The sequence below is a fragment of the Anguilla anguilla genome, chromosome 9 (genome assembly GCF_013347855.1).
Source record: "Anguilla anguilla isolate fAngAng1 chromosome 9, fAngAng1.pri, whole genome shotgun sequence".
Classification (NCBI taxonomy): Eukaryota; Metazoa; Chordata; class Actinopteri; order Anguilliformes; family Anguillidae; genus Anguilla; species Anguilla anguilla.
In genome coordinates this window covers 26,786,528-26,802,505 of record NC_049209.1, presented here as the reverse complement: position 1 = coordinate 26,802,505, position 15,978 = coordinate 26,786,528, and the positions used below count along the sequence as shown (strand labels likewise).

General features: G+C 50.5%; 1 protein-coding gene across 1 annotated transcript in view; it reads right to left on the bottom strand.

The window, feature by feature from the left end:
- Positions 1 to 15,978, bottom strand: part of smg6 (SMG6 nonsense mediated mRNA decay factor) — a 113,619-nt gene that overhangs the window by 19,271 nt on the left and 78,370 nt on the right. The window contains exon 15 of the mRNA XM_035433727.1: positions 8,602 to 8,781. Within this exon, the coding sequence (XP_035289618.1) occupies positions 8,602 to 8,781 (180 nt within the window). The remainder of the gene's footprint in view (positions 1 to 8,601; positions 8,782 to 15,978) is intronic.

The window sequence follows — 15,978 nt, the reverse complement described above, 5'->3', positions numbered from 1 at the left end:
CAGTACACTGCCCACACTGCACAGGACACCGGAGAGGAAAGGAGAGAGTGCGAAGGTGGTGAGGAAGAGAGGGGAGGCCAGGAAAGGGACGGGGAGGGAGGGAGGGAGGGGGGGAGTAGGGTGCGTGTGTGTGTGTGTGTGTGTGTGTGTGTGTGTGTGTGTGTGTGCGTGGGGGGGGTGAGGCCAGGCTCTTGGTACAGGAAGCCCTTGATTAGCGCTAACGAGAAGTGCAGGCCGTATTAATGCAGCCACACACCTCTCCCTCCCCCGCCATCTGCAGCCTGCACTCTCTGTGCCAGACATCATAAACCCACCGTGAGCAGGGAGACTCACACCAGAGACTGCTGCAGCGGATGGGGAGGGGGAGTGGGTCTGCCACACACACACACACACACACATACATACTCACACACACACACACACACACACACACACACTCTCTCTCGCTCACACATACATACTCACACACACACTCTCTCTCGCTCACACATACATACTCACACACACACACACACTCTCGCTCACACATACATACTCACACACACACACACACACACACTCTCTCGCTCACACATACACACACACACACACACACACACACACACACTCTCGCTCACACATACATACTCACACACACACACACACACACACACTCTCTCTCTCGCTCACACATACATACTCACACACACACACTCTCTCTCGCTCACACATACATACTCACACACACACACTCTCTCGCTCACACATACATACTCACACACACACACACACACACACACACACACACACACACACACTCACTCACACGCGTACACACACGCTCACATTCACACACATCATACATAAATATTCTCACACATCATGTAACACATAGACACACATACACTCAAACTCACATATACCAGTGTTTTTCAACCCTGGTCCTGGGGACCCACTGTCCTGCATGTTTTAGATGTCTCCCTGCTACAACACACCTGATTAAGATGAATGGGTCGTCATCAAGCTCTGCAGAAGCCTGATAACCACCCATTCATTTGAATCAGGTGTGCTGTAGCAGGGAGACATCTAAAACATGCAGGGCAGTGGGTCCCCAGGACCAGGGTTGAGAAACACTGACATATACTACAAGCACTCGTACATCACATACGCTCGCACACACAGATTACACGCCCGTGTGCAACGACGCACGCACAGTGTGCGACACAGGGGATGTGGCACTCACACACACTAAAACGGACAGCATATCAAACACAGCTAAGACTGGCACTGACTGCCACTGTGACAGGCCTCCTGCAGGCCTGCATTCTGTACTGAAGGCAGGCCCTGCACTGAGCTGCTCACTCAGACGACAGCGCAGTGGGCTAAACTTCTCTCGGCACATTGCTGTGAACGTCCCTTCGGCCATGTGCTTTCCGGCACAGCAGGAGGCGCTTGAGGTGCCGTTCGTGAGGAAGAGCTTAACTTACTACCGCTCCTCCGCTGTGGGGTGTCTCATGGTGTTGAGTGGTGTTTCATGGTGATGAGTGGTGTCTCATGGTGTTGTGTGGTGTCTCATGGTGCTGTGTGGTGTCTCATGGTGTTGAGTGGGGAGTCATGGTGCTGTGTGGTGTCTCATGGTGTTGTGTGGTGTCTCATGGTGTTGAGTGGGGAGTCATGGTGCTGTGTGGTGTCTCATGGTGTTGTGTGGTGTCTCATGGTGTCTCATGGTGTTGAGTGGTGTCTCATGGTGTTGTGTGGTGTCTCATGGTGCTGTGTGGTATCTCATGGTGTTGAGTGGTGTCTCATGGTGTTTCATGGTGTTGAGTGGTATCTCATGGTGTTGTGTGGTGTCTCATGGTGCTGTGTGGTATCTCATGGTGTTGAGTGGTGTCTCATGGTGTTTCATGGTGTTGAGTGGTATCTCATGGTGTCTCATGGTGTCTCATGGTGCTGTGTGGTGTCTCATGGTGCTGTGTGGTGTCTCATGGTGTTGAGTGGTATCTCATGGTGTTGAGTGGTGTCTCATGGTGTTGAGTGGTGTCTCATGGTGTCTCATGGTGATGAGTGGTGTCTCGTGGTGTTGAGTGATGTCTCATGGTGCTGTGTGGTATCTCATGGTGTTGAGTGGGGAGTCATGGTGCTGTGTGGTGTCTCATGGTGTTGTGTGGTGTCTCATGGTGTTGAGTGGTGTTTCATGGTGTTGAGTGGTGTCTCATGGTGTCTCATGGTGTTGTGTGGTGTATCATGGTGCTGTGTGGTATCTCATGGTGTTGAGTGGTGTCTCATGGTGTTTCATGGTGTTGAGTGGTATCTCATGGTGTTGTGTGGTATCTCATGGTGCTGTGTGGTGTCTCATGGTGTTGTGTGGTGTCTCATGGTGCTGTGTGGTGTCTCATGGTGTTGAGTGGTATCTCATGGTGTTGAGTGGTGTCTCATGGTGTTTCATGGTGATGAGTGGTGTCTCATGGTGTTGAGTGATGTCTCATGGTGCTGTGTGGTATCTCATGGTGTTGAGTGGTGTCTCATGGTGCCGTGTGGTGTGTCATGGTGTTGAGTGGTATCTCATGGTGTTGAGTGGTGTCTCATGGTGTTGTGTGGTGTCTCATGGTGTTGTGTGGTGTCTCATGGTGTTGAGTGGTGTCTCATGGTGTTGAGTGGTGTCTCATGGTGCTGTGGGGTGTCTCATGGTGTTGTGTGGTGTCTCATGGTGCTGTGTGGTGTCTCATGGTGTTGTGTGGTGTCATGGTGCTGTGTGGTGTCTCATGGTGTTGAGTGGTATCTCATGGTGTTGAGTGGTGTCTCATGGTGTCTCATGGTGTCTCATGGTGCTGTGGGGTGTCTCATGGTGTTGTGTGGTGTCTCATGGTGCTGTGTGGTGTCTCATGGTGTTGTGTGGTGTCATGGTGCTGTGTGGTGTCTCATGGTGTTGAGTGGTATCTCATGGTGTTGAGTGGTGTCTCATGGTGTTGTGTGGTGTCTCATGGTGCTGAGTGGTATCTCATGGTGTTGAGTGGTATCTCATGGTGTTGAGTGGTGTCTCATGGTGTTGTGTGGTGTCTCATGGTGTTGTGTGGTGTCTCATGGTGTTGTGTGGGGAGTCATGGTGTTGAGTGGTGTCTCATGGTATTGTGTGGGGAGTCATGGTGTTGAGAGGTGTCTCATGGTGTTGTGTGAGGGTGTCATGGTGTTGAGTGGTGTCTCATGGTATTGTGTGGGGAGTCATGGTGCTGTGTGGTGTCTCATGGTGTTGAGTGGTATCTCATGGTATTGTGTGGGGAGTCATGGTGTTGAGAGGTGTCTCGTGGTGTTGTGTGGTGTCTCATGGTGTTGAGTGGTATCTCATGGTGTTGAGTGGTATCTCATGGTGCTGTGTGGTGTCTCATGGTGTTGAGTGGTGTCTCATGGTGTTGAGTGGTGTCTCATGGTGTTGAGTGGTGTCTCATGGTGCTGTGTGGTGTCTCATGGTGTTGAATGGTGTCTCATGGTGTTGAGTGGTATCTCATGGTGTTGAGTGGTATCTCATGGTGTTGAGTGGTGTCTCATGGTGTTGTGTGGTGTCTCATGGTGTTGTGTGGGGAGTCATGGTGTTGAGAGGTGTCTCGTGGTGTTGTGTGGTGTCTCATGGTGTTGAGTGGTATCTCATGGTGTCTCATGGTGTTGAGTGGTATCTCATGGTGTTGAGTGGTATCTCATGGTGTTGAGTGGTGTCTCATGGTGTTGAGTGGTATCTCATGGTGTTGAGTGGTGTTGAGTGGTATCTCATGGTGTTGAGTGGTGTCTCATGGTGTTGAGTGGTATCTCATGGTGTTGAGTGGTGTTGAGTGGTATCTCATGGTGTTGTGAGGTGTCTCATGGTGTTGAGTGGGGAGTCATGGTGTTGAGAGGTGTCTCGTGGTGTTGTGTGGTGTCTCATGGTGTTGAGTGGTATCTCATGGTGTTGTGAGGTGTCTCATGGTGCTGTGTGGGGAGTCATGGTGCTGTGTGGGGAGTCATGGTGTTGTGTGGGGTCTCATGGTGCCGTGTGGGGCAGATCTGAAATAAAAGAGAAGGGATGGTAGGATGAAGGGCCAAGTTGCTCGAATGAATGTGCGACTATATGGGCAGAATTTCCTTTGAATGTGGCTCACTTAGTTTGTACTGATGAAAGTTTTAAGTTGGGATCTTTCGGACATCGATAATCTGAAAAGCGCAGTTGAAGGAACTGTGTTTTTCTAAACAGAGGCGTAGAGTGTATGCTTGGTGCATGTGAGGCTTTCTGTTGTTGTTGAGATTGTGGCCTGCTGCACTGCGTGTGAGAGAAAGTACCAGATCCCGGGGCGGATGAGGGGCAGACAGGGGAGAGAGGGAAGAGGGGAGAGAAAGGCGGGGCGGAGAGGAGAGGAAGAGCGCGACGCGGTCGCCGCTCCGTACGGCGGCCGGAGAGGAAGCAGCCCGGCGGTGAATTACACAGGGCAGCGGACTGCGTGCGTGTGTGTGTGTGTGTGTGTGTGAGAGAGAGAGACAAAAGAACAGAGGCCGCGGGGGGCTCCGGCGAATAGTTTACCCAGCTGGGAGACCCAGACAACGCACTGATGTAACCCCCCCACGCCTCCGCCCCTTACCCCACCGCTCCCCCGCCTCCCCCCCCCCCCCCACTTCCTGTCCCCAGCGCGGTGATGTCACGGGGCAGCTGGCGATGTCATGTCCCCTCTCCCATCCCTCCCTCCCTCCCTCCGGCGCGGACCCCCATGAGAGACGGGACAGTCGGCGGCGCACGTAGTGCACAGAGGCGGACGGCCGACCCGGCCTACACGCACGCAGACGCCCCGCCGCACGCAGACGCACCGACGCCGCGCCGCGGGAAGCCCCGCCTTCACGCCGCTGGTGGAATCCACAGGTGCCGGCACCTGTGTCCACGCACCCTCAAACGCCAAAAAACTGCGCTCCTTCTTTTAACAATGAATGAATACAATGAAAATGATAATGCAGAAATGTCATAAGAACATTAAATATGGACTAACCACTACAGACGGCAGATGGATACAATCTAGATCAAAATCCTTACGAACAATTAAATGACACGATAAACACATGCCTCTTCATTTCATAAAATGTACTCTCACTTTATTATCATTATTATTTCATGAATATATTAAGTGGACTACTGTTCTCTAACGTATGTGTGTGTGTTTGCATATAAATGTACATAGGATATGATTCAGTCATTACATATTTTCTGATTTACTGCATTCCTGCTTATTTTACATTTTCGACTTCTTCCTATGTCGATATTTCTGTAATTTTTGTATTGCGAAATTCTCTTGAACTTTTGGCCATTTTTTTTTTGTTTGAGAAATATCAACGTTAGCAGAATTGTTTAAAAGCGAAAAACACATCACCAACAAAGTTTTTACCCCACGAATACCACACGGAACATTTTTCAGGAGCCCCTCGACTCTTTGTGAAAGGCTAAGAGCAGCAGAAATCTCCCAGACGCGGGTCTGCTTTTGAGAAGCCCCGGAAAGATGGGGGTTTCTGCGACCTCACGTTCAGAGGGATCTGAAAGTGCGGTACGGAGTGTGGCAGGTCATTTCCTGATTCGCAGCTGTAGTTCAGTTCCCTGTTCACACGTCGAGCCGCCTGGCTGCCTCCACAGCCCGGGCACACTCTGTCTCCACGACGTGAGCATGTCTGTACTGGTGACCTTTGCCCCTAGACCACGTTCCCTTAGATTGAAGAGACTGTGGACAAATGAATTAACGCAAGTGCTGCAGTACTGCACTGGCTACAGAACGATACCAGCTATCAGTGACAATACATCGACAAAAAAAAAAAGGGGGGGGGGGGGGTTAGGACAATTCCAAGGGCCCTGAATGAGGGAGGTCCTCAAAAATATTACTTAATAACTTTATTCCTCAGTTATTGAAATTGACATAAACAAATTACTTTATTTACAATGTACTAATAAAGCTTACGGATTCTTTTTCTGGGGTGGTTGGGGCCAACGTGAGATCTGTTGATGGGGCTCAAAATTTCTGGGGGAACCCCTGTCTGGGGGTGCTTGTGCTGTAATTTATAAACTGCGGTTAGCAGCCACTGACCATTACAAAAGGCCACGTCCCATTACAGCCTTTGCCACCTTTCACTTGACTGAATACCTCCATTATTAGATTTACCATCAATAACAGACCAACGTTCAAAGACAAGACACAGCCTGCTGTGAAATGAGGCCAGGTGTGAAATGTTTACTGTAGAAGCAATAATCCATCCGACAATCTAAACGATGGCTTAACAGTGGGAGAAACCACCTATGAATAAATCCGTCTCTTAATAGTCATGCTAAGAGGAAATGGATGACGCATTTATTTCCTGACTACCTACGGAGGGCCTTCAAATTGTCAAATTAAAAGTTCAGAAGCTGGGTTTTTAACAGGGGGTCCTTGAAGGTACCGTAGAGGCACTTGATAAGTAATGATGCCATAAATATATATGCGGGGAAATATTTCAAAATATAAAAGCTTTTTTAAATATAACATTTTTATAAATTTGATGGGGGTCCCCTGAACACCTCTGAGACTGGGAGGTGGTGCCTGGATAAGAAAAGGCTGAAAGCCTTCAGAACAAGTGTGGAGAGATATACGCAGCGCCAATCCTGGTTAAAGAAGAGTAATTCTTCCCTCTCTCCTATCTCTGGACCATTTGGCACTTCTCAGACACTTATCCAGAGGGACTTACACACCGTACATTTCCCTTTTAAATTAATATGTTCATATTTTATAGTAACATATTTTTAAAATGTATCATTTTGAGTTGAGTCATTGAGTACCTGGCTTAGGGACACTCAACAGCAGTGGCCTGCCTGGGAATCGAACCTGTGACCTGAGAGTTATCCGTCCTGTTCCCTAACCATTATGCTACACCCCCCCCCCCCCCCCCCCCCCACTCCTAAGAGGAAGATTACTGGTCCTGAAACAGTGTGTAAAGCACCAGGGACCTGGGCCTGGGGCGTGCGGGAGGGAACAGGAGAGAGACGGACAGGGAGCGAGGGAGGAGTGGACAGGGGGAGGAGGAAGGACAGGCTGCCAGTGGACGCCCTCCAATCCCCCCCATCCAGTCAGTACGTGCAGGACAGCAGGACCCCCCTCTCAGAACCCATCCTCCCCTCGGTCCCCACAGGCACGGCCTCTCCCCCTGCCCCTCCGCCGACCCTGCTCCCTGCTGGAGACGGGCCTTACCCAAACACACTCGCTGATATGACCCTCGCATATACACACACACACGCACCCCGATATCGCCCTCCCTCACTCACACACACACACACACACACACACACACACACAAACACCCCGATATTACCCTCTCACACACACACACACACGCACCCCGATATCGCCCTCCCTCACACACACACACACACACACACACGCACCCCGATATTACCCTCACACACACACCCCGATATTACCCTCACACACACGCACCCCGATATCGCCCTCCCTCACACACACACACACACACGCACCCCGATATTACCCTCACACACACACCCCGATATTACCCTCACACACACGCACCCCGATATCGCCCTCCCTCACACACACACACACACACACACACACACCCCGATATCGCCCTCCCTCACACACACACACACACATCCCGATATTACCCTCTCACACAGACACACACACCCTGATATTACCCTCACACACACACCCCGATATTACCCTCACACACACACACCCCGATATTACCCTCACACACACACACACACACCCCAATATTACTCTCACACACACACCCTGATATTACCCTCACACACACCCCGATATTACCCTCACACACACCCCGATATTACCCTCACACACACACACCCCGATACTACCCTCACACACACACACACACACAAACCCTGATATTACCCTCATACACACACACAGACACACACGAGTCATTCACATTTTTACTGTCACACAGGCACCATCTTCTTCACACACACTCATCCTTACCCAAACACACAGGATTTCTGCACTTTCTCTAACACTGACCACTTAAACAAATATCAAGCCTTATATAAACACTCACGCACATGTACGCACACACACTCACATGCATGTACACACACGCACACACAAGCGCACACACAGAGGCAGACACACAAACACAGACATACACACGCACTCACACAGACACACACAAACACTCACACACACAGACACACACACACTCACGCACACACACAAACAGACACAGACACACACACGCACACAAACAGACACACACTAACACACACACACACGCACGCACGCACACACACACACACACACACAAACAGACACACACTAACACACACACACACACACACACACACACGCACACACACACACAAACAGACACACACTAACACACACACATACACACACACAAAGACACACACTAACACACACACACACACACAAAGACACACACTAACACACACACACAGACGCACACACACAGACACACAGACACACACACACACACACACACACACACACACACACACACGCACACACAGAAAAGCGTGGCTCTAGCAGACAGCCCGAGCCTGGGCTGCACAGGGCCGGGGCCTGCCACTCTCTCAGTCTCTCCCGCTCCGCGTACCTGATTGTCTGCTTGTTTTCCCCGGTGGCTCCCGGCTTCCGTTCCCAGGCCGGGAGGTGGGAGTGTGGCCACCGACACATACTTTCCACCTTTGAAGGCCAGCAGTGGCTCCTCCTGCCCACACAGAGCCTCCAGGAAGTACTTGAGCACCGTCACGCGCTTGCAGTCCGCAGCGATGGCCTGGGGGACAGAGAGCCAGGTGAGCGGGCGCGACGGGGCCACAACACGACAACAACACAAATGGGAATGAGAATAACACGAGGAACAGGAATAAAAAGACTAATTAAGAATAAATACAACAATAAAAATAAAAACAGGAAAAATAAGAACAGCAAAAATAAAAAAGAAGAGTCATATGAATTAGACTGATAATAAAAATTAAGAATAAAAATGAACATGAGAATAAGCGTAGGAACAATAGTAATAAGCATATTGTTACAGTACTACTTCTACTACTGCCACCAATACAATAAAATGTATTATGGGGGGAGAGTACACACCCATGCAACAAATTTTGCATGTTCCTGGGTGGACAAAAACAGAAACCTGCACACTGTGTTAAATGCTCCAAAAAAACAGGAGGACCATTAGACTTGCTAACAGAGTTCAAGTTGAGACATAAGGAGGGATAACGTCGTCTGCTGTTTCCCAAGCCGGAGTGCGCTGGGGGAGGGGGGAGGGGGGAGGGGGGGAGGGGGACGTCTGAGCGAACGCGCCTGTATTTCGGCAGCGTAGGCGCTGGGCACGGCCCGTCGACTGTGCATGGTCACCGCGAGAGCTCCCCGCTTCCATCTCGGTTCTCTTCCGGCTCGACAATAATCACCAAAATTCAGCACCTTTCCTCTGCATCTGCGACCAGAAACAGGCAAAGGCCCAGACAACACGTAGGCATGCGGTGGCCCAAATTAAATTTAGACCACAGAATGTGACAAAAAAAAAACCCCTTCTGCAAAAAAAAAAAAAAAAAAAAAAAAGGCAAAAAAAACGGCTTCCTTTCCACCTAACCCTGAGTTTTGATATTGTTTTCTTTCTCATAGCTTGTATCGGTTCCTCTCTCCGCAGTACAGTTCCAACAGGAAGTTACCAGCCCCTGCGAAGATTACGTCTGCTTCCTCACTCGGCCTTAGCCTCTCCGTCACCTTCTGACCCCGTGACCCCTGACCCCTGCAGGCTGGGCACTGCCACCGGGAGGGGAAAACGGGCAAAAAAAAAAAAAAAAAAAGCTCACCCTCGCTCTTCACCTCCGTTTTTCCATCTTCCCATTCTCCCCCCTGATCTATAACAGATTTAAATCTGAATGCAAATACAATATGGACTTTTCCTGGCTCAGTGGAGGAATGTGCTGCTGAAGCTCTCAGCACACATCACCGTGAATCACAATGTCAATACAGTATCCATACACAAATCTCCACGCTCTCTCTCTCTCTGGGTTCCACTGGGAACTACATCTGCATAGTCCCACTGCTCACAAACAGCAACGAATAAAAGCAATGCTCAGTCATTTTAAATGCACTTCCTTCTGTCATGTGACGATACCGACTGCCTGGTGACACAGATCTAAAAAATAAAAAACAAATAAACGATGTCAATTGATAGGTTTTAAAATGTACTCTGCATCTAGTACTGTGTGCGTTTCAACAATAAATATCATTAAAACGGCACAACTGTTGTGTTTTTAGTCCATCAAACAACGCATTTATGAAATTCATTAATAAAATAAATTGAAAAGAACATATTCGATGCCATACTCTAGTTTCGGTGACCTTGCGCTGGTGGAATGAAATGCTAATGGTCGCGCAAGGTTATCTGATCGTCTGGTCTGCCGATTTCATCGCAGACATTACCCATGATGCAAAGCTAGAGATAATGTGGCAAAGCACGCTAGCACATCCTCTCATTAGCGCTTACCGCTCCTCAGCTGCTCTGCTCGAGCAGATTTGCGCCTGGTGACCCACACATTCTGGGCCTGGACACAGGAGGTGAGGAGACGAGGGTGGCGGCAGTGACCTCCAAAAAGGAGACGCTTCATAAGCCTATGAAGCTACAAAGCCTCATCGCACTGCGCTTAAGGCTAAATACTGAATAGGCTGCACAGCCACTGTTCCAAAATGGCTCCAAGTCCAATGCGTAAACCTTTCGCCTTTATTATTACCGCAATGGCGATAACATATACACCTATCCCAGCGCGTACTTTGGAGGAGTCGCAGTATCTGTGACATTAGACTGCAATGCTGAGTTGCAGATTTCATTTTTCTCTCCAGGGATAACAGTATTTATCAACTGCTACTGAACGGGCCTATGGGACTAGCCAACAAGGCACTGTATCAAAGAATGGAATTAATGGCGGTTTATGACAAAACTAGCTACACCCTCTCCATATAGAACTTCTAAATAAACACAGCCAAGCACAAGCAAGGGGGCACATTGTGCAGGAAAGGTACCTACGCAAACATCGCAGATTGCATGTAAAGATTCATGGCCTTGCACCATTTGAAAAAAAAAAAACGACACATGCCCATTGGCTGAACTCAGCGGGACCGTTCTGCATTTGTGACGCAAACGCAGCTGCTAACCCAATGAGCCGCGAGACAGCGGACGGAGCGCGCATGCAGACCCACACGCATCTGACGGAGGACTTCCAGGCATTTATATCCAAATAAACGACAACTGACAAATATACCGCCTTCAATTAAAATGAGCAAAAGCACACAATCACGTAGCACTTCGTGGTCACAAGTGGTGACCTTAATTCTGGACTGTTAAATATCTACAGTACAATTCAGAAGAATTGTTAATCTAAACAACTATCTCTTTAAAGATATTTTTCTGATTTTGTTAATGTGAAAAAAAAAAAACTGCCAACAGTTCAAAACTGTGATCCAGAAAACGAATCCAGCAGCACCAAATAAAACCAGGCACACATTTAACAAACCGTATTCATTTTACCCCCTTCCAAAAACTTCAAAGGGCTGTGTGACAGTGCTGGGGGGTTTCCTACCTCAAACCCCACTTTGGCAACGCGGCGAATTCCGCGGCAGAACGCTCACGAGAAGCGCTCTGAGGATTCCTGCTGGCAGTTAAACGGCGGGATAATCAGATGATTAAGATGAGGAGCGCGGCCAGGGCGCTGAGGAAGAGCCCGCTCTCTCGGCGCTAACTGCTTCCTCAGCGACGGGCCGGGGGCCGCAGGGCCGGGGGCCGCGGTTTAGGACCGCGTCTGAGGGGCTGCTTCACACACACACACACACACACACACACACGCGCGCAGCGCTGTCGTCGTCGCCATTCCTTCGCTCCCGCTAAAACCGCCGCTGGCGGCGACCTGGCTTGTGTGCGCGGGCTCCCCGCCCCGGCTCCCAAACCAGCGCAGGCAGGGCCCGGCGGCAGGGCCGCCCTGTTTGGCTGCAGGAGGCTACGGGCGGCGGCTGCTGCCGCTGCCGCTGCTTTATCAGCTATTCTGGGGGAAAATATACAACTATTATCTGCAAGTGCTAAAAGGAAGAGATAAGCGTGTGTGTGTGTGCGTGTGTGTGTGTTTGTGAGGGCGAGAGAGAGAGTGTGTGAGAGAGAGAGAGAGAGAGCGCAACAGAAAGAGAGACAGAGATAGAAGAGATTATGTACTGTGCGCCTGTTTGCAAGCAGGACCAGCAGCAGTAAATCAGTAAGCCCTGAACCGGACAGCGCTCGCTACGCTAAAGACAAAATCATCACCTCAGCAGAGACTCAATTTCCTGCCTTGGCCTGATGCGAATTATGTGTTTTGATGCCACCATCCAAAATGATACGTGTGGGGTTTCTCAGAATGATCCTCTAATTACTTTAACCGGCTTTGCTAAGTGAGCGCATAAACTTTGCATTTAATTCTGGTAATTAAAGCTTGGCAGTGGACCGACTGGAGGTTTCCGTAAGGGTATAATTGTCATAAAACCCCACTGGCCACAGCTATGCAGTTAAGCTGTGACAGAAAACAGATACCCACAATTATTCTGCTGTGACATGGGGGAAGGCAGGGGCTGTCACTGTGTGCACGTCTAATGCGTGCGTTTGCGTGTGCGTGTGCGTGTGCGTGTGTGCGAGTGTGTGTGCGTGCGCGAGCGCGTTTGTGTGTGTGTGTGTGTGTGTGCGTTTGTGCTTTTGTGTGTGCATGCGTGTGTACGCATGTGTGCATATGGGGAAGAGAGTCTGTGTGTGTGGGCATGTGTGCGGTGTGTGTAAGTGTGCGTGTGCACGCGAACGTGTGTGCGTATGGGGATGAGAGTCTGTGTGTGTGGGCATGTGTGGAGCCTGTGAAAGGGAGTGTGTATTTGGAGATTAATGAGTTCAGTTTGTCTGCAAGAGGGTGTGTCAGCAGTGTATGTGGTGTGTGTATGCACATGCATGTGTGTTTGTGAATGTGTGTGAGAGAGAGTGGCTGAGAGAGAGATGTGTGTGTGTGTGACGTAGAGTTCTTGTGTTTGTATGCAGGAGAAGCACAGATACTTCCACAAATCCCTGTAGTAAGGATGTAGTGCAGATCAACACACATTCATACTCTTACACTGATTGTAAAAACCAGAAAGCACTAACTACTAGAGACAAATTACAACCAATAGACACACTGTGTAAGGTCATCAAATGGTGCACTGATCTGTTATCAATTTATAAATGAACAAAACAAAGTTAACTGTGGGGTACACTTACAGCACGTACACAGAGCAGAGACGCTCTTTTGAAAACGTACCCAACGCTCTCTCTCTCTCATAACAAAGCGTATTCTCAGGGTTCAAGTCCTAAGTTCATTACAGAACATAATGAAACAGAGTTTCATTATAGCCCAAATCCAAACAAAACAAACAGGCTGCTGGGGTAAGTTAACATGGTTGCCTTATGGCCATTGCAACAATTAAATCTGTATTACTGCAGCCCAATAATATTAGACAGCCTTTGTTTAGGTTTTTTTCTCGGTCGCGGGGGGTAAGTGGACAGTACAGCGCTGACCTGTGTCTGAAAACCCCTCCTAAGGGACCGTCTATAAACAGTCACAGAAAAAACTGCTTCAGCCGCAACGTCTTTGAGTTGTTGGAGCACTTGACAGAACAATACTAACCCCTCAAAGCTTTACGATACACACTTCTATTTTAAGCATGTAGCTCCGTAGTAATATAGCAGAACTGCACTTAGGTTTCTGTGATCCATTCATTAAACGACATTTTTAAGCAGTAAAAAAATACATATTTCCGCAGCTTTTATTGTTTTACTTCTGCCCTGTCTGCCAGGCTAGCCGCAGTAAATCAGTCCGTGCTCACTCCTAATTTCAAAGAGTCGGCATCTTTTTCAACTATGATGCATCAGAGGAGGAGCTCCTCTTTGAAGAGATAATAAGGCTTTTCCTTCGCTGTAGGACTGCACCAAACTGGCACAGTGTGTGATTATGAGTACAAGCGAAAGCGCAAAAAAGGCAAAAACGACTGCCAAAAAAAAGAGTTAATGACGCTTCTAATGGATGTGAAACCTGCCCGTGCAATAACGGCAACACCTGCCTCTAACAGACGCCGTGCCCTCCCACGTGGAGACCAGCGGGCATGCAGAGCGCTTTGAGGAGTCCGTCCAGCCCCGCCCCATTCTCCCCTGTGGGTCCCAGGAAACCCCCTCTGCCACTGTCACTCGCCCCGCCCGGTGAGCATCGCTTCACACCCTCTCTCTCTCTCTGTCTCTATCTCTCTCTCTCTCTGTCTCTCTCTGTGTCTCTCTCTCTCTCTCTGTCTCTGTCTCTCGCTCTCTCTCTCTCTCAAGAGTCTAAAAATGTAAGTAAATGTAAGATGATGAATACACACACGCGCACACACAAACACATGCAAGCCAAAACTGAGCCACTGATTGTCTCAAATAATATCAGCACATCATCTCTTCTCATTCTCTCTCTCTCCTTCTCGCTCTCTCTCTCTCTCTCTTCCTCTCGCTCTCTCTCTCTCTTCCTCTCGCTCTCTCTCTCTCTCTCTTTCTATCTTGTTAAAGATGTGGGGTGCCCGTTGGGCCCTTTCAAGCTGCCGCACACCTTGATGTCGCACATAAGGCCTCTTCCGCTCGTCTGTGTGCCACTCCTAACCACCCCACACCCCCACCCCCAGATGTGCGCTTCCTCCCCACCTTTCATTGCACCTCTGCGGGACACGCCCCCCACTGCACTCCCAGCTCGTTCAACGTCCCCTCAGATCTACTACAGCACCATAACATCACCTAATGCAACCCCCATTTTGTGTCCGTGTGCACGTGCAATAATTTGAGTATTGAGGCTATAACCAAACACAATTTCATTCACTATCTGACTGACTGATACCCTCTTCCCTATCTGCGCACCCCAGAAGCAGAAGTGCAGAACGGTTCTGGTTCCCCTCATTTCAGAGCTGTTATACGAAACACAACCCGATTCACTCAGTGACACCACCCCCTTCCCTGAGCCTCAATCAGAGGACCTGTGTAGCCTTGAACATACGCATGCTCACACACACACACACGTACACACACACACACACACGTACACATTTAGCAGTGACAGTTGCTCCAGGCAATAAGAACCTCCCCCCCCCTCTCTCTCTCGGTTTCGATGCAGCTGGGTGAGCGATGCACAGGCCGCACGGCCAGGCGCACGGTCAGGCGCACGGTCAGGCGCACGGTCAGGCTCACGGTCAGGCTCACGGTCAGGCTCACGGTCAGGCGCACGGTCAGGCTCACGGTCAGGCTCACGGTCAGGCTCACGGTCAGGCGCACGGTCAGGCGCACGGTCAGGCTCACGGTCAGGCTCACGGTCAGGCTCACGGTCAGGCGCACGGTCAGGCGCACGGTCAGGCTCACGGTCAGGCTCACGGTCAGGCGCACGGTCAGGCGCACGGTCAGGCTCACGGTCAGGCTCACGGTCAGGCGCACGGTCAGGCGCACGGTCAGGCTCACGGTCAGGCGCACGGTCAGGCTCACGGTCAGGCGCACGGTCAGGCTCACGGTCAGGCTCACGGTCAGGCGCACGGTCAGGCGCACGGTCAGGCGCACGGTCAGGCGCACGGTCAGGCGCACGGTCAGGCGCACGGTCAGGCTCACGGTCAGGCTCACGGTCAGGCTCACGGCCAGGCGCACGGTCAGGCGCACGCTCGCGCTCTCCAGCAAAGAGAGAAAGCGGCCGCGTCTCACCGCCGCCCCCGGAAACGGCGCCGCTATCCAGCTCTCCGCATAAACCCGCCACGGGAGCCTGAGCCAGCGCCGCCTCCCGCTCCCTCTGGAGGCTCGTCCCGTCCAATCAACGGGCGCTGGCGTGACGGAGAACAGCAGGCGACGAAGACGCCGCGGCTCTGGACCCTGGGGATCGGGTCTCTCCGGAGGCGGGGCACTGCGCGGGACCCTTGAGCA